The 19,531-nt window shown below is 39.1% G+C and overlaps 1 protein-coding gene across 6 annotated transcripts in view; it reads right to left on the bottom strand.

The window, feature by feature from the left end:
• The window catches only part of vav2 (vav 2 guanine nucleotide exchange factor), a 196,593-nt gene that overhangs the window by 130,927 nt on the left and 46,135 nt on the right, over positions 1-19,531 (bottom strand). For all 6 annotated transcript variants that reach the window (XM_079847736.1, XM_079847737.1, XM_079847739.1 and 3 more), the window contains exon 2: positions 9,155-9,271. In XM_079847736.1, coding sequence (XP_079703862.1) covers positions 9,155-9,271 — 117 coding nt within the window. The remainder of the gene's footprint in view (positions 1-9,154; positions 9,272-19,531) is intronic.

The raw sequence follows: 19,531 nt of genomic DNA, 5'->3' as shown, positions 1-19,531 counted from the left end.
GCAAAATTTGTTATCGTGACAGGCCTAACTGTATATAGTTTAAGTATATTGCCATCCATAGAGGAATTGATTTTTATGTGCCTGCAGTCAAACGGCAAACACAGGCGATCCACACTACAATCCAGAAGAAGGCGTGATCGGTAATGCAATGCTGTTTGCTAACCACCACAAAAGAAAAAGAAAAAAAAGAGCAGAAGAGGAGACCATCAATTCACCAACCCAAGGAATGGCGAGTAGTGCGCACGCGCTGAATGCATCTTTCTGCACTCACGGACAAAGGAGTATACTTTGAAAGGCTCGCGCACTCAACTGTGAGCGAAACAGAGCAGAACGTGGAAAATGAAGTAGGCTATACCCAGGCCTTAACACTACTGATAATGTGGACAAACTGATCTATTTGAAGAATTCTTTTTAAACAGAATAAATCTTGGATAGCTTTTAAGGGGTGCATACTGACCTTACAGACCTTACAGTTATTCACAAAATGCGATACATTGGTCCAAAGGCACAGTTTTCATATACTTTTTTTTAAATTTATCTTGTATTTTCACATCGCGAGATGTTTTTTTAGTTCTGTAGTGCCTTTTATTTAGCATCAGCCCTAGGCCGAAATAACTGAAACAATCCTTGTTATTATTTATTTTGTAGTATCTGAGTCTTTTGTTTGACATCAGCCACAGCCATAAAAATATGGCCTATGGGATACTATGTTTGCAGTTTAAATTCAATGCACGATGCGGCACAATATGAGAGGGTTTTTATTTTTTATAATGAAGTTATCAGTTGGCAAATACGTGGGCTGCTATTTGCACTACTGTCTGTTCAAAATTAATGGAAAAGAAACCTAGCATTGTGGATTTGTTGCTTTTTCCTGTTGTCTTTTGGTTTAATTTTTAAATATTGTTTGCTTCACAACAAAGTTTATAATGATGTGATTCAGATCATAGCTGGTTGGCTTGGTACATGGCTTTTAACTAAAGAATGAGAAAAACACTTTCGGAACTACAGCCATTGAAAAAGTGGGTGGGCACTGTTGCACTATACTTGTTTTAAAGTGTAGGACTTCACGAAGTCACAATGCGTTATGGGATTGGGTGGTCGCTGTTGAACTCTTATGCTGTGATAAGTAAAAAGAAACGCTGAAAACTAAAAAAAAAAAAAGACATGGAGAAATTCATGGTAAACCCCACACTGACAATGTCAGATTACGATGACTCCTGCAAAAAGGAGCCCAGGCTTCTGTCTTCTTCCTATATTAAACATGCAAAGGAGTAATAGATGTACATGTAATGCATTAGTTCCAATTTACATATCACAAGTCTTTGATAGGGAATATGAGAGCACATTAGATCCACTTGTGGTCGACATTTATGGCTTTTAGTAGCCTGAAACCCAGAGTGGCACAGCAGGCTGTATGCAGCAGAGTTCCTGATTAGTTCGACTGCAAGAGGGAAAGAGAGAGAGTGAGAAGCAGACAGTGCCTTTTAATGGGCACCAGAGGATGTACACCCACTGACATTTACAAAAGTTGATTATTTTAACTTCTAGGGTTGCTATGCTAGTGTTTCACCAAAGAGAACGTTAAAAGCTAACTCCTAAATGGTCAGATTCATCGCTATGTATTTGTTATTTTGCCTGCAGATCTGGACTAGGCTTAGCATACGTTTGGTTGGATTAACTGAATTAGATGAAGCACCATGTGATCAGACACTTTTCATGACCTTGAAACTGCTCAGCCTATCACAGCTTGAATCATGATGAATCTTTTGTTGATTTAGTACCAACATCAGATAAGTCTAAAGTGCATTTTCTCCTGACCTCTGAGACTTTAATTCATAGCATCCCGAGCTCTGAAATCCCTCTGTGGTGGGGTCATTGCCAGGCTATTCGCTGCCCAAGACATTTTTGAAAGATTAACATGGATCGCAGTGTTCCTGTTTACACCTTCGTTGAGCTTTAGGGCAGAGAGGTCAGCTTGAGCACAACTTATTACCCACATATACCTAGGCTTTAGAATCTCATACTTTGGAATTTATGGAGAGGGACAAATACGCTACGTGCACTTTCAAGGTTTATCTATTCATGCTCATCAACTCAAAAAATTTTACCTGTCTGTCAGAGGAATTCCTTTAGGTTTGCAGCAAACTAAAGGGCGAGAGAAACGGAGCAGGACAGAATGAGAAAGAAAAATAATGAGAGTGCTCTGCAAGCTGCTCACGGCTGGAGCTGAATGTGGAAGTACTTCCTGGAGGGAAGCTGCTCTTCCTGGATGACTCCTCTTTACTGCCATGGCACACCGGAGACACCCAAAGTGCTTTACGTAGACCAGCCAGCACATTAAAAACTCCCTCACTTTCCCTTTTCTCTCACTCTTTGCACCACATCTGACTACGTTTTGGACTCCGCGGCGAGACAATGCGCAGAGAATGTTGAAACAGAAACCCGGCAGAGGCCATTGTGCGGTTCTGCCACAGAGTTACACTCTCAAAGGGAAGACAAAAGAGCTGCAATTATTTCCACAATGTAGATTTTATTGTGCAGGGCGCTTTCAGGTCTCTGCATGTAATGCGTTCAGCAGTTCATCACTTTCCTTCCTGCAGAATTAAACGCTGCTGCCTGTCATCACCTCCTGTCAGAGAACAAGATCACCAGAATAACAAAGAGCTGATTCTGGAAAAACAGTCTCGGCAGATTTATGAAATATTGCTCCCATTTTGCTTTTGTGCTGGAAACACAGCGGAGCTTATTACATGTGTGTAGCTCAGGTGCTGACTAAAATTGGATGTTGTACTTATTGTTGACATAATAGCTGACAGTAGAAAACAGATGTAGTCGGGGTAGTTCTGCCTTTACTGGAGAGAAAAAGACATTGCAAGTTTGCAAGTGTGACTTGCAACAGTTCCTGATTGTGTTCCTCTCTCTTCATAAATCCTCAATTAACAAATATAGCAAATGAAACATAAAAAGCAATAATAATCAAACAATATATATAATGTTTCCAAACTTTCGACAGGTACTATATAGGAATAAATATATATTGATCGCTACCATATACATCAGGCGTTTATATCCAAACTAATAACCCAGTACTTTGTAATCATTTGAATTATTGTAAGACAGAAATAATGATACTGTGTGGCTGAAAATACTATTTGTGAAGCGGTTTCATACCTATTCATGATAACTGCTCTCTCTGGATTAGAAGCAGAGGCAATGCAGATTTTAATGTTTCACTGTGATCGTACTTGTCAAAGATTTAATAGACACAGGCGAATCGTTGTCATTTCATTTAAGAATAAGACCATGTGGATGTTTGATTCGAGATAGCAATCTTTTAACGATTAATCGTGCAGGTCTACTGTTAATGGAATATCCTGAGATACATCTTTGGTAAACTTTAGCTAAACTCATGATGGGAATGTGAATTAGAGAGAACAAAAGAATACCACAGTCGATTAGTATGGCTGTCAGTAGACGAATGACGGCTGACAACCACCTGTTTCAGCAGGTACCACAACGAGGTAAGAGCTAATGAGGCATTTTGAGGGAGAGAGAGGCAAGGGTCCAACGTGAAGCAGGTACTTCCCTTCAATTATTCATAGCAGGAGAATTATCATCAAGAGTGAGGCGTTTTGAATGAATAATTGATTGTGTTAGCAGCTTTATGTTAAAACATGCAGCCTTGCTCCTGATGGACAGGAGTCGCTGGGGAAAGGCATGTGACAGGGATACAGAGGCACATGTCACTTGTGTGAGGAGGAGAGCTCCTTGCATTCACTTTAATGATCTAAGTTGGGCGGAATGGCTTCCCACAACAGTGGCAAACAGCCTATAAAATGTATTGTCTCAATATCATTTAATTCACAACAGGATGCCTTTGGAGATGGAAGAGAAACTTTCAGAACCAGATTGATTTCCGAAAAAGCAATTTGCTACTGAAAGTACTTAGGGCTAATCCCAAACTAAGCTGAAGCAGTTTGTCTAAAGAGAAAATGTTCACTGTTTAAACATATCAAATGGATGCAAAGGAATCATGTTCTTAGCTAGCAACATAAACAACCTCCCTATACTTTTCTAAACATTTAACATCAGAAGACATGCACTTTAGCAGATGTTTCTTTTTTTCAATATGTATCAAACTTCTTTAGGTCAAGGGGGCACTGACCTCACCACTGATGAAAAATAAAAACAGGCCAGCCAAACAAAACCTCAACCAACTCTCGAATGTGTCAGTGCAGCCTCAACTTGGCTCCATGGCAAACTGCAGTTCAAACCACCGCAATAACCTTTACAGAGAGTCTATTCTTTAATGTCACCATTGTTCCTTAGCAACTTTGCTTTGTAACGCCCTATTTGAGCAGCTCTCTGCTGCAGTACAGAGTGCCTGGCAACCAGCTATTTTTGAGACAATATTTAGAGAGGAGAGGAGAGGAGAGGAGAGGAGAGGAGAGGAGAGGAGAGGAGAGGAGAGGAGAGGAGAGGAGAGGAGAGGAGAGGAGAGGAGAGGAGAGGAGAGGAGAGGAGAGGAGAGGAGAGGGGAGGGGGAGGGGGAGAGGGAGAGGGAGAGGGAGAGGGAGAGGGAGAGGAGAGGAGAGGAGAGGAGAGGGAGAGGGAGAGGAGAGGAGAGGAGAGGAGAGGAGGAGAGGAGAGGAGAGGAGAGGAGAGGAGAGGAGAGGAGAGGAGAGGAGAGGAGAGGAGAGGAGAGGAGAGGTGAGGAGAGGAGAGGAGAGAAAAATTATGCACATGGTGAGAGCAAGTACAATAGGTCTCTGAATTGTAATTGTGAATTCAAAAGAAAAGTATTTGTTTGGTAGATTGTTTAAGCACAATACTGAGAAACAAAAGAGGAAACCTGCAGTAAGAATAGACAGAAAAAGGGAGGGGTAGTCAACAAATAACTCAAAATAAATTTTCTGAATTTATTCAAAAAGGGAAAGTGTAACATTTTTAGCCTTAAATGCTGATATTTTATATAATAAATCATTGTAATCTTTTTGCAGGTCAAATAAATAGCTCTGTGCTTTTTATATTGTACAAAAATGACAAATTACATACAAATATTCTTTAAATTAATATTATGTTATTCTTTATATATGATATGATGATAAATTCTAGAAATGTTAACAAAGATCTGATTTTTCTTTACAGACCACAAAAAATTACTTGAAATATTTAACTGAAAAAAAAAAAAAAAAACGTCTCGCCCTTTGTTCTTATTTAATCTTATGGAAAAAATATTTACCTCCCAGAGGTCTCCAAAGGGCCCCAGTGGTGTCAATCAAGAAGCTATTTTACTGATCCTGCCCCCAGATGAACTGACTGTTAATTTAAAGCACGCCCACATGAGCCCACTGAGATGTCTTTGAATAAAGACGAGGTATAATTATTACAACACTAAACAAAAGAGAGCAGGTCAATAAGATTTTGTAGAACAGCCATGTCAGAACTGGCCTGCGGCGGGTCAATTGAGTGAGATCTAGCGCTAAATAATCAAAATCGTCTTCAACCTGTCTGATTCACACATTACAAAATCACAAAGCTATTAATAGGCTGTGAACAGGTGGAGTGTCATCACGCTAATTGTCACAAAGATGTGAACTAAAATGATTGTGGTGTTCATTTAAATGATAACAACTGCATATTCAGATCCAATTAGGGAGGGAAAGACAGAAGCAGTTCGGTTTGAATGCCATATTAAAAGCAAAGCCCAGAGAGCATTGCGTTTATGAGTAATGATGAATATGGAACGTTAAGGAGAATCTGGGTCCATCTGTGATTGTCGTACGGATGTGTCCCATGGGCTGATGGGATAAAGGAGGGCATGAAACATCAGAGTGCTGACAGGAGCGCTGTGGCGAGTTTAGTAAGAGATGTGGGGGTGAACCATCTGTTTAAATGCCCTAAAAGCAGTGAGATGGAGAAAGGGAAGAGAGGCAATTACCTAAAGCATCAGGAGGGACAGGTGTCTCCTTAGCTGCTCCACCCAGGTAAATTTAACGATGTGCTGATGAATAGAGAGCATGCAGATACGAAATATTCACACTAAACAGACAGATTTGTGCTCCCTTCTTAAACAAATCAGGAAACGAGTAATTCAGTGCACTGTTAGGATTAGGAGGGAACAAGCATTAGAATGACAACACTAAAAACAGACAACACCAGACATCGTCATTAGTGGTTGACGATATATCAGCTGAAGTTTGGCATTTTTTAATTATCGGCAATAGCCGATACATTTTTTTTATTTGACCGATGTGTCGGAAGTGGGACTTTTGTTTTGATGGTGCTGAGAACGGCTGAGCACACAGCGCTCCCATTCTCCATCTACGGCCTCAGTTTAACAGTCTTATCTAATATGTTATTAGACAGAACTGTTAAACAAAGAAAGTAAATGATATACAAAAAAGTATTATAGCGTTAGCTTTTATATTATCAGTAATAAAAAGGCAAACACAATCTAATAATAATAAACTCTCTCACTGTAATGCTTCTAATTTACCGTCAGCATTCAGCAAATACGCATTTGTAACAAATTCATTTAAACAAATATTTGAATATCTAATAAACATTTCATTTCTCAAACCTTGCAGACTTTGTCGAATCCAGCTGTGAGATCTTCTGAAGTGTGCATTTGTAGCTTAGCTTGCAAAAACACGTGTGTATTCTGTGCATCATGGTCGGTCTGTGCAAATTAAATGTGGACAGGAGCAGATTTAAGTTTCACTGGAGATGCACAATCGACAAACTTCAAACCCTTGATTTCAAACTTTATCCAGCTGGCCACTGTCATATTAATGTCATTTTTACTATGTGCTGTATGTAAAATTAGTGCTTCTTTGTCTTTATTTGAAAAAAATAATTTGATGCCCTGTTGGTTACAATGTTTACTTCCTTTTATTATTATTATTTATTTTTTTACAATTTCTTTATTTGTGAACATACTGTAATTGCATTCCAAAATTAAGAAGTTGACATCTAAAGTATAAGGGGCAGTTCACATATCGCGTCTTTTGCACGCTTATAATAGAACAGGTCATATGACAAGAACCAACCAATCAGCTTCACCCTCTCCATAACAACATTGAAAGCTCAGTCAATATGAAGGATGGGGTGCACCCAAACACTATGTTTTTTTGTTTTTTCTCTTCTCTGTAAAATCTTGTAGCAGCGCTACAGTAAGTGTTTAAGTTTTCGGTGGTGGAAATCCATTACTGAAACTTCCTCGCCGTTGTCCATGGTTGCATAGCAACGATAGACGCCACGGGAGCGCAAGCGCTTTGGAAAAAAGGAGACAGTGGCGCAGGCGCGCCTTTCACTCGTTTTTAGACGCGATATGTGAACTAAGACTATTTATTTTACAGATTTTTTTTAATTAATTTTCAAATTATTTATTTCTAATTTAAGAAATCAGCAATCAAAAAAATAATATCTATATCGGTCGACAACAAATCGCCATCCCTAAAAAGGCGTCAACCATCCCACCAACTGCAAGGACACAAAGGACTGAGACTCTCCACTCCAATTAAAGACACCCTGAGCTTGACAGGCCAGGGAGATATATTACTGCCCGAGGTGAAAGTTCAACAATGTATGTGCTATTGAAAGATTAAAAATGCTTTCTATCCTTCAGCTCTAAAGCTCGAGAAGCTTTCGTTTCTCTTAATTTAAAAGGAGGTGGACGATTTGCATGTATGGCGCAATGACATCAAGCTGCCTACTTCAATATATTATAATGCGCTGCTTGCCCTTAATGGAGAATCAATGATGGGACAAGCCCGTCACCTTCGAGTCGAAGCAAACGCAATTCACACATTGACATGTGGAGGGTGTATGTGATTGATTCCGACTGCTCGAGGGTTTTAATATTGTTTTCCGTGCACTCATTGACTCTCACTCACCGTCTTCCACATTATCCATTAAAGCTCACAGTCTGGCAAAGGCTTAATCTCGCTGTCTAGGCCCCTCCCTTTGAGACTTCAAACCGCTCTCTCCGTCTTGCCGCTCCTTTCTTTTCTGACTGCACACACTGGAAATGTCCAGACACGCTTGCTGAGCGGTAGTTAACCGGAACCAAACGTTTCAAAGGTCGAACAAGTGCTTTGCACCTGTAAATACTCCATGAAGTCCAAACAATTCATGCAACTCAAATGATCAATATTAAGAGGTTTGTCTTCTCTTTACATTTAGTAATTAGCACTTTTTCCCACTAATATTCTATACTAATATTTCACTATTAAAACCATACTTATAATGAAGAAGAACCCATCTCCAATATAAACGGTAGACATCAAGCTGACTTAGCATGAAGAAACAGAATTAACAATGAGATTCTATCATGGAGGTTAGTGAATTGACTAAACTGCCATAGTGATATAAGGATCAGGGTTCAGTTGTTCTTAAGGACATCACATTTTCTCCAATACATGGATGACCGTCAGAGCAAAGTCAGCATAAGGGCACTTATGCACTAGAGAAAGCTCTGACAGAGCTATCGACAGTAAGAAATCCGCAAGATGCCTTTTAAGGATGTGGAAATAGCTGGGACACTGAAATCGAGCAGGAATACAGCAAAAACCATAATGGGGGATGCCTGCCTGCAATTTTCATTGATTCACACATGCCTACTTCAAAGGGTTTTTTTAAAACTGAGGTCCAGGGATTCCCAACAGGCTAAATAGCTGGGCTAGATGGTACTGTGAATAGTTACCAGATCCTTCCAACACAATTTACCACTAAATCAATAAAATCATCAGTCACATCAAACAAGTACTGTTGAAAATGCATACACACACACACACACACACACAATATGGATAGCACCACAGATATGCACTGGCACACACAGACACACTTGTGACCCCGAGGTGTGTGATCAAATGTGCATGTGAATATTCAAATGCACAGTGGAGGAGATAAGACTAGGGGGAAGAAATACACACAGGGCCGATTAAGCATTGCACACACTTTTATATTATCCCCGGCATTAATGGATTGTGTGTGAGAGAGTTGTAAGAAGTGGAACAAAGCCCCACTTTTGGGTTAATCTCTCATAAAACTGCACACATTAATGTCATTCAGCTGCGGAGACATGATGGTGTAAAATGATTAATAGTCCCAGACAGCCTGCATGCTCAGCAAAACCACTGCTTCTCACCTTCCCAAAGTCCCTCACGTCAAACAGATCGAAGGGATCAAACAGCTCGCTGTTCCTCAGGCCGAACTTATCATGGCACACTTTCAGGAATGTCCGGATGTTCTTCAGACACAGAAACTGGAAAAGAGGGAGACAAATAAAGAACGTCAGATTGTTTTATTAAGATTAAGATTTCGACCTGACTGTAAAAAAAGGAATAAACACAAATGGAAATGTATTTATGCAAACTGCAAACCAATGGAAATATTTCCATATTTAACAGCATTAAAACACTGTCACTTCACAGGCATGGAGAACTGTGACACCATCTCATTTCTGCAGCGTGTGGAGCATATTTAATTTCCTGGAGCCTATTGACAGTCAGCTCATTTCCTTCTTCCTGTACCAGTGATTAAGCAAACAGTTATCGCACACTGTGATTTGGATCCCCAGATCCAGGCTTGGTTCAGATAAGCCAACGAGTCTCTGACGGATTGCCACTGGCATGATCTACCCCGGTCGCTGTTCACTTACCAGCCTACGAAACCTACCATTCCTTCTGTCCTTAGGGTCTCTAAAGCAGACTGGATCCTTCTCTCATTGCACAATCATTACCATTAGTAACACTGATGCTAGTATGACACAGTGCTGGCTTCTGCTCCTTATTTGTTTCAGAGAATTCATGCATAAATGTTCCTTGTAATGAGAATTTGTCTAATATAATTGACTTGAGCAGAGTGAAACCAATACAACCACACAAACAGGGACAAAACAATAACAACTTTGTCATTGTTTATTTCTACCCACCAAATGTCAATGAATCATGTATCATGTTTAATTCATGCAGATATAATTCAATTATGTGCATGGGTTCGCATTTCTATGGAGACAGCGGTGGAAATAAACTCCACAAATACTGGTAGCTGTGTTTGCAACACACTTAAGGCGAATAGTGCGTTGCGTTCCATACAAGTAATGATTCAGGAATGAAGGGGGCTGTAAACCAGAGATATTACAAGCTATTATTCAGCAGGAATCACAACCCCTATTGTGAACGCACCACTAGCAGCTCTGTTTCTTGTGTAATGTGGGACAATGGAGGCCTATTTGTCACATTAAAGCCAGTACAATGGAGATAACCATCCTTAGAACTCAAGATGAAATTCTTGCAGTCATGATGCCACTTTTAAAACAAGCCCTTAATGAGAGCTTTAAGTCAATAAGTATCCATTCTCATTTAATTTAATTCTAATTTAACACAATCTTGCCGGTTATCAGTTAATGAGCGTTAGTTGTCGGTAGGGATTGGCGATATGACCAAAATCTTATATCACCATACGAGTAATATTATTTATAAAAAAAAAATTATACCATTGAAATTTTAAAATTCTTGTCGCCATTTTCAATATCACAAAAAAACGAATAGGCCTACTAGCCGAAGTGAAAAAAACTCAAGCTTACTGAAGACAAGTAAACCATGATAAAGAAAGAACAAATAAACTAATTACAAGCATATAGAAAAACAAACTACAATAGAAAAACAACCTGAAAAACTTCAAGCACTAGAAATAAGAAATACTACATCAATTGTATAAAGTAATCAAATGTATTAAAAAAACACTGCATTGTCTTCACTGTGTAAATTAAATTAAGTCTTATTAAAGTTACTAAAGTGATTCAGTCAAAAGCAGTGAGAGATTTTCTCTTTTTTGTAGTCTGGTTAACATTAATAACAACAGCAGGTCAACTTGGATGCTGTCACTTTAAGGCTGACTTCATTGATCCAATATACTTCTGCGTTTTCGGTTTACGTTCACTTAAGACATAAATGACTGTGTTGACTTGCAAAGGCATGGTCACTTTGACACATAAGTATGTGTATTTAACCCCAATTAGTTCGGCAAAAAGCACTCAGTTCAATTCTCGGCTTCATGTGTGCGCGTCTCTCAGAAAGCACGTGCATATAGTGAAATAAATTATCACTGCATACTGCACTTAAACGGTTTAAAATCGCTTGTTTTTAAACCGCAATACTTAAAAACTTATGCAGATGATAAATGTTCGTGACTGCGTATAGCACAGCAACGTCATGTGAGCGTAACCGTGATAGAGACGATAGATCTCTACCGGTTGACAAATTTCTACCGGTTAATCGTGTCTACCGGTATATCGCCCACCCCTGGTTGTCTGTCAGGAAATAATATGAAATGAACATCCCTAAATTATGTGTCAGAAAATGCGTTTTATTTTGCAGTTCAGTTAACTAAAATTACATTTTTGTGGATTAAAATTAGATATAATTTTAGTCCAAAAATGAATGAATATGAGACGACAAAATGTGTACAAAATTCAATTAATATTTCCATCAAAAGAAAAACCATGACTTCAATTTGTATTCTCAGATTACCGGTATACTGAATATGTACCCTGGAAGGACTCGATACTAGACATTCTGGTAGGCAGTAACCTGCTTTTGGGGCAGATAGTTTTCTCTTAAAATAGATGCTTCAGTAACTTCTCTCTCTCCGCCATTTTTGAGACCAGAAGTTCAGTTTGTTCTAAACCCACTAAGCATTAAAAACACACTCTGGCCTTTAAAGTACTATAGTATACATTTTCCCCACCCTGTTTAGCTACATTCAGCTCAAATGAATAGGTCACTCTTTCTTCATGCTAATCACACCTCCCTTTAGTCTCCTGACTGCTTACTGGGAGCCCAAAGGTATCGCTTTTAGCTGTGTAGTGTCATAGCGGGGGTTTGAGCAAATCTGTTGCTCAGAGTGCGCGCCTCAACCCCAGGCTATGTTTATGTGGCTGTTGCTCTCTTTGCATTAAGATTCTAGTGATGACTACATGGAAAGATCAGAGCACCACCTGTCTCATTCAGCACAAGCACTCAAAAATGTGCCTTTTTCAATGAAAACAAAATAAGAGAAGGAAAGACCGCTATGAAGAGTGGCAGACATGAATAAACACCTAGGGGAAGAAACCAGGTTACAAAGAGCTGTCATTCCTGAACACGCATCCCTCAGGAACGGATACACACACAGGGAATAATGAATTATCCTTTCTGCCAGAGGTGCACCACCCTCCTAGGATACGTCTTAGCAAAACAGCGAAAGCATCCACTAATAAACTATATCAACAAAAAAATAAACCCTCAATGAAAAAGAAGGAAAGGATGAGAAGAAAATGTATCAAAATAGATAAAAGAAAACCAAGAGAAATGAAGAGAAATGAAAGGGAAGATTGTTACGGAGCCCGGGAAGTCACCTGTAGGAGAAAATAAAACAAGACCTGTAAATCTGGCACCACAATTTTGCAATTTGTCCCCTCAGTTTATAAACCATACTCACAGATTCTTAAATTGTTCCCTCAGTTTAACAAATCACTCCCACAAATTAATAATCTGTACCCATGTATTTCTAATCCGTGCGCTCAGATTTGTAAACCGGACCTTCAATCTGTTTTTCAATCCGTATCCACAAATTCATAATCCGTGCCCACATTTTTTCAAACTACTCACAGATTTGTGGCCCGTCCTTCATTTTAGATATCTAGTCTACAAACACTTAAATTCTAGGCTACAATTTGGAGACAGGGTGAAATAGACAACGATTTATTAAGAATCATGTGCGTCATAATCTTGTCCCTCTTCTGATATTCTAATACTCTCAATTTATATAGACAGTGGTTGTTGTACTTTAGAGATGCAACGATACTAAATTTCTCCTCTGATACCGATAGCCAATTATTCAAAATGATATCTGCCGATGCCGATACTGATACCGATAGTTAGATTTTTCTTAAGGAATAAAAAAACTCTCCCAAATAATGCTGCAAACTATTCAGGGAACCCTCTCATTTGGTATACTTTAACATTAGAGGTTACAATTAACAACAGAGGTATTATATTCAAGTGCGATTTATTTTCAGATATAATAATTACACTCAAATAAAAACAATTTGTATACAACTAAGTTGCACATAAGTACTTGTCTTCTTGGCAAATTTATTCAAACATACATATATACTTAACAGTAAATATTGAATAAGCTCCTCTCTAGTGTTTTTTATAGCTAACTAACAGACTGAACACTGGATAACTTTCCTGAGGTAAATGCAACATTAAGTGACATTGTTCACAAGCTGTTTTATTGACATTTTTCCGTGGATGAAACACAGATTTAGTGATTACATGAGACAATACGGATTTCGGTAAGTCATACTCTATCTTTCAACATACCTTCTGTTAATCATGCATGTTTTTTGAGATATAATTTGCATTAAACTGGAAGAAAAGACTCCAGCTCCGTGCTGCAGCTTGAACTGAGGTGCTACAGCGATCCGTAACGTCACATTTAAGAGCGTCAAAACGCCATTTATTGTTGGAATTTGGTGATAAAATGGATGTTATTTTAAAGCTGAGACTTTGTTTCTTATCTGAAGTAACAAAACACAAAGTTCTTTGTGATTATTGGATGAGAGGCATGCTACAAATAATGTTTGATGTAGGGAAAAACCACAGATCTGGCAACCCAGGCTTGAACTACGGGTGATTCATAGGGTCAAATAGAGCTATTTTTTTAACTGTTAATGTGTTATTGTTGCAGTAACTTGCCCTAAATTCAATACAAGAGATTGATTTCACACAGTACAGGTTGCAGTCCGACACGTTTTTCCGCATCCTTTTGATTGACAGGATGGTCGATAGTGAAAATAACAGCTTTTATCGTCTGATACCAATTATTGGCTGACATCTGTGCATCTCTGCTTTCAATACAAAATACATTTTACCCTAGCACTTTTACTTGAAGTGCTACGGTAAAACATCAATATAAAATATACATCAAGTATTTCCATGACAACCCTGGTGATAGATATATATATATATATATATATATACTAAGTGTACTTGCAGCCAGACTAATTATTAAAATGTGTTAATGATTAGTTAACTTGAAGTGTGCTTGACTTAGTTAACTTGAACAACTAATTGTGTACTAAGTATATTTTAGTTGTAAGTAAATTGTAATAAAGCATCACTTTAAGTGTATTTAGTGTACTTTTGTGTACTAAATTGGACCAAGTTCAAGTATACTTAGTATAATTTGAGTATACGAGGTGGGAATCCATGAGTACATTTTGCAAAACTGTTGGGAACGGATAGCGAAAGCATGGGCGTGGATTATGAATTTGTGGGTACGGATTGAAAAACCAAAGGTACGGTTTACAAATCTGAGCAGACGGATTGGAAATTGGGTACGTTATTAATCCGTGGGCACGATTTGTTAAACCGAGGGAACAATTGAAGAATCTGTGAGTACGGTTTATAAATTACCTACAGGTGACTTCCTGGGCTCAGTAGATTGTTGTGTCTGAGAAGCAAGAAAAAAAGTAGACCGGGAAAGGGTGTATCACTCCCCATGCGGCACGAGGAGCACAGATCAATCCAGCCAATGATTCACTTCAAAAACATGACTGAAGAAGTCAAAGAGTCAAACAATCTGTCAAGTAAGCCTTGAAGCAGCGACTCAAAAAGACAGTCAGTCAGGAAGAAGGCAAGCACAGAATCAGACAGCGAGTCAGCGGGAGAAGCATTGAGTCTAGACTGTGGCGAGACGTAGTCAGGCAGCCATCAGAGAATCTGCTGTATCTTCTGCATGCATCAAAGATGTAAGCAAACAACAAACCATATAAATGGCCAGACGGCTTTCAACCGATTGAACGGAGTGCTAGCTAGGATGATATGGGCGTAGAATCCAGGTATGAGGGCACCGTTTAGAAAAATATCTTCAAAAAGAACCTGGCAAAGGGTCAATACCGAGCCAAGTGAGGATGTGAGAGGGCGCTGCCCTCATTGACAGGCATGGCAGTGGCATTTTGTAAGCGCTCTGATCCTTTGTCTCGCTCACAGAGAGGAAGCTCCCACTAGAGCATGGTGCCCAGGACAGGTCAAGACAGAGCAAGAAAGAGTGAAGGAGAATGAAAGGCAAAAACAGTAAACACACCTCAGAGGAGCTGAGGAGGCTGGAGCTGATTAGCTCAAATCTTCTGCAGAATTTACGGGGTCGCACAGATGTTAAATCCTCTCCAGAGAAAAACCTGACTTCGACTAATTGGAGAGTTAGACACTAAATGAATAATGTATGCTGGTATGCAAATGCTAATCTGATAGGATTAGCCAAAAGGCCCAATTTATCACAGAAACCCCTCTAAGTCATGATTGAATCAAATAGTGTACCTCATAGGAACCCCATCTGCCTGTATAAAAACCAAATAAGAATGCAGAAAACTGCAGTTGCCTTCAAAACTTTAAATAAAAGAAAAATGCTTTCAAAAACATGTTTTGCATGGACTTCTTTAATAAAACTATATCTATAAAAAACTATAAAAACTATTAAAAAAAAGAGCCAAGACCTAAGGGAGGTATGTCCCTCACCACTACAGGTTTTCTGAAACAGAAGATTCATACACTGAGGAACAAACACTAGCCTCTCACAGATAATGGAAAACTGCAAGCCCTTTAAATTCAGAAGCAGTCACAAAATAAATGGCCCCAACCTGGCCAGATAAAGGGAACAGTGTATCAACATGTCTACTGTCAAAGCCTTGGTACAACACTGTGTGAAGACAATGGGAGCTCTTCAGTGCCCCAGAGCACTATCTGGATTCATCTGTCCAAATTCACTTCAACTGATTCAAAAGAATGAATGGATGCCTGACGGTCTGATCTGGAAGAAGGGGAGACAAAAACAAGAGGAGGACTAAATCTTTTATTATCACCATCTGACCTGATTACCAATTTCTGTTAAACCTCATAAATCCATTTTCTTTTTAGTCTCTCGGGCATTTATAAAGAAAATGTATGATTAAAAACCAGAGAAAGTGTTATACTGCCGTTTCTGTTTGTTTTCTTATATACTTGTGTTGTTGCCAAATCATTTAAATTCTCACTCTGTAGAAATACTTTTTTTTTAATTCCATATTCAGCACTTTTGATCTTTTGGAGCATAAAATTCTTGAAGTTTGAATTTGATCCCTGAATTGGAGATCCTGTATGACTTCAAGGCTGTCCAATTTTGAATAACTTTAGATTTATTAAAGATGAGCACCATAACATGCTCTATTCTGGGCATCCAACAAATCACACAGAAGTAAACTTGTAGACACTGAGCAAAGGCCAACTGAGTAATCGGTGGATTAAGTAGCCCGCAAACACATCAGACGCAGGGCTGATGAATGTGGAGAGAATGGCTGTGGAGAATCACAGACTACAGCCGATCAATGGTGAGGTTATTTATGATGCCAGGGAGGAGAACTGGGGGCCGCATACATTTTCTGCAGTCCATTTCTCTCTTTCGGCAGTGGCTCCTCGTATCTTGTGATTAAGACCCTGCTGTAGGTTCTTCTACTTCTTCTTCTGGAAGACATCTCAGATGCATCCTGAGAAGCTAGGCTGCATTTCTTGTGTTGTTTACTTTGTTTACGGGTGCTTCTGTTTATACAAATGCAAAGTAACATTAGCATTGGACACTCTCATTTGAAACAATCATGCAAAGTAGCACAGGCAAACGTTTTAACGGAGGCAGTGTTCTGTAAATATCATCGTGTACTTCCCTTGCTTTGCAGTCCGTTGCCCATTACACGCCTTAAAAATGCATAACCGAAGGGCACACATAAAGAGAAAGCATCACTCCACCGCATCTGTGCCATCAGCGACAGAAGCCTCTTTAGAAACAGCCAATCCAATTACAGTGGCAAAATCTTTCTACAACCATGAAATGGTTTGAGGAGGCATGCCAGGTTGATTGTAGCTAAAAAAAAAATATGGGTTATCTGTGATGACAATGACAGACAATAGACTCAGACCTATATATACAAAACTCTGGTCTAAATCCTATCAAGTTGCTATGTGGTCTACAGCCCAATCTGGCAATATCCTTACCAAAAAATGAAACCTTTAAACAGTTCATAATGATTGATTTTAGTACTCTGAGAGAGGAATATTTTGGGGGAAATGATCTATGTAATTATTTAAAATACATTTTTTACAACAGGTATACCTGCAAAAAAAACTTTATAGACTTATGACTTCAAAGAAATTTTAGAGGCATTAAATGCAATTCAATACGAGGTCCTATCGATATATTTAAAATAAAAATACTAAAATAATTCAAATGAAAACTCACCACTGATTTCACCAAACCATGTTTTTCTACCTACACATTGTCATACTTAAAAAAAAAAATAACAAAACATTTTTTAAAGGGACCCGGTAAATAAAAAGTGGGTCTTAGTTCACAAGCATAATAGTCTTTGCACCTAAAATGCCTAAAAAATACTGCCTAGGTTGTCAGCTCACTAGCTTTTGGAACTGAGCAGAAAATTCTTCACACAATAACTTGCATTATAAGCTTCTTGTTGCATTTATTCCAAGAAATAGGCTAGGTTTTTTTTTTTTTTTAGTACACTAATAAATCCAGCAGTTCAGCAGAGCAGTGTGAGGAGTGTTTGACACAGCTCATGTCTGGTTCTGAGTGCAGCTGCTGGGCCTCAGCACTTAGCTGCTATTATCTCAGAGCTAGCTAATGTCATTAACATAGAAAATGGCCTCTTAATCACTCAGTTGATTCCATGGCTTCTGTGCATGTCATCATTTAAATAATAATCTTCACACCCCGGCTAAGTCATCACTCAATCACCAGACAACATCAACACAATCTGAAAAACAGTTAATTTATAGGTAAGACAAAAGAAAAACAAGATGCGAGACACAAATGAATGAATATTATTTACCCAGACAGTAGTAGTAGTAGTAGTAGTAGTAGTAGTATATTCTGCTTTAATTTAAAAATAATTAAAAAAATATTATCCTCACTATTTCAAAAGACAGGGTCCCGATATCCTGTTTAAGACACATTTCCTGTTTACACATACAGACCATTGGAATTTGGCTTGAGATTTTTTTGGCAGCAGGCTCCACTGGATTTAACAGAAGAAGATAACAGCAGCTAAAAGAAAGACTTCACAATAGGCTGGGTGGCCCTAATATACCTTTTAGTGGTGCAGGTTTATCTTCTCTCTGTGTGACAACAAACAATCTCTTCTAAAAAGCTGCCAAAATAAAACCCATCATCTCTCCTCCACTCCTTTTCCATTACGGCACAGTGTAATTTAATTAACTCCCGATAAATCTTTGACATTCTTCAGTAATGACAAGCAAATCTGACGAGTCTGGAGCACAGCCACATGCTGCAACTGAAAGTGCTTGACGCTGAAAAGAAAACCAGTAGGAGAGAGAAGGCTTTGTCAGGGGGATATGGTAGAGAGGAGCATGAGCTAGCAAGATCAAAAAGGCACTCCCTATCACTGATCTCACTTGAGGAAGGCAGGAGGTGGGGAAGAGTAGGGATCACAGTCTTGCTTTGGCTTCTGCTGCTCTCCGGATGCGCTTGTGCTTTCATCAGAAGGCAGCATATCCAGCCAGGGGCTGATGAGGAGGATCAGAGCTGCAGCCACACATACAGACCCAGACAGAAAGCCTGGAGCCCGAGAAGGGAGTGTTTTTCTAACACCATAGCTCAATTAGGACAAGCAGCCAGACTAAAAGAGAATGTTTTAATGTGAAAGGCTGTGATGGTAAAAATGGAAATACTAACGATTCAAAGCCCTTTTGAGACGTAATGTTAAACTGAAGTGCAAATCCTTTAGTTGTGATCCTACAACAGAGATGAGAGACCGCAGTAGACATGTTACATCCAATCAAAGTGGCATACGTAAAATAGGCACCCCACCCTGCAGAAAGGAAAGAAATATGCAACATGGTAGCAAAACACATGAACTCAAAATGTGAGATGAAATGAGCAAGGTAGGTTTGATAAAGCGAATCCACATTGATCTTACGATGACACTGAGGGCACATGCGTGCAGGGTAAGTTTAAGTCCAAGGGATCGTGCTTTGAGATGGGGTGTGTGAATTTATCTGCAATGAGCCATCACACAGTCACTAGACAGACAGAGCCGGCAGCACGCTGGCATAAGGATGCTCCAATTGATTGGGCGCCGATCGTTATAGGCCGATAATAGCTTTATATAGTTTGATCGTGGTCTCTATAAAGGCCAATCAGAAGAACCGATAAGAGTGTGTCCTATCCAGACACAACGCTGCGACACACGATAAAAGGTATATTTTCCATGTTAATCAGTGTTTTTGTCCTAACCTGCCATGACAACGACACGTGATGATTCTATTTTAGAAACGGTTTCTATTTTTCTGCAATGCAGCAGCTGGAATAACAACATAAAGTAAGGCAATGATAATCTCAGGTACTGTTTATGTGCTTTATTTAATGTTAAAAGCGTGTAATGTGACTGAAAATCATTTAGTGCTCCCAG

This window comes from Squalius cephalus, assembly GCF_949319135.1.
Source record: "Squalius cephalus genome assembly, chromosome: 17".
Classification (NCBI taxonomy): Eukaryota; Metazoa; Chordata; class Actinopteri; order Cypriniformes; family Leuciscidae; genus Squalius; species Squalius cephalus.
This window is presented reverse-complemented; position numbering and strand designations above follow the sequence as displayed.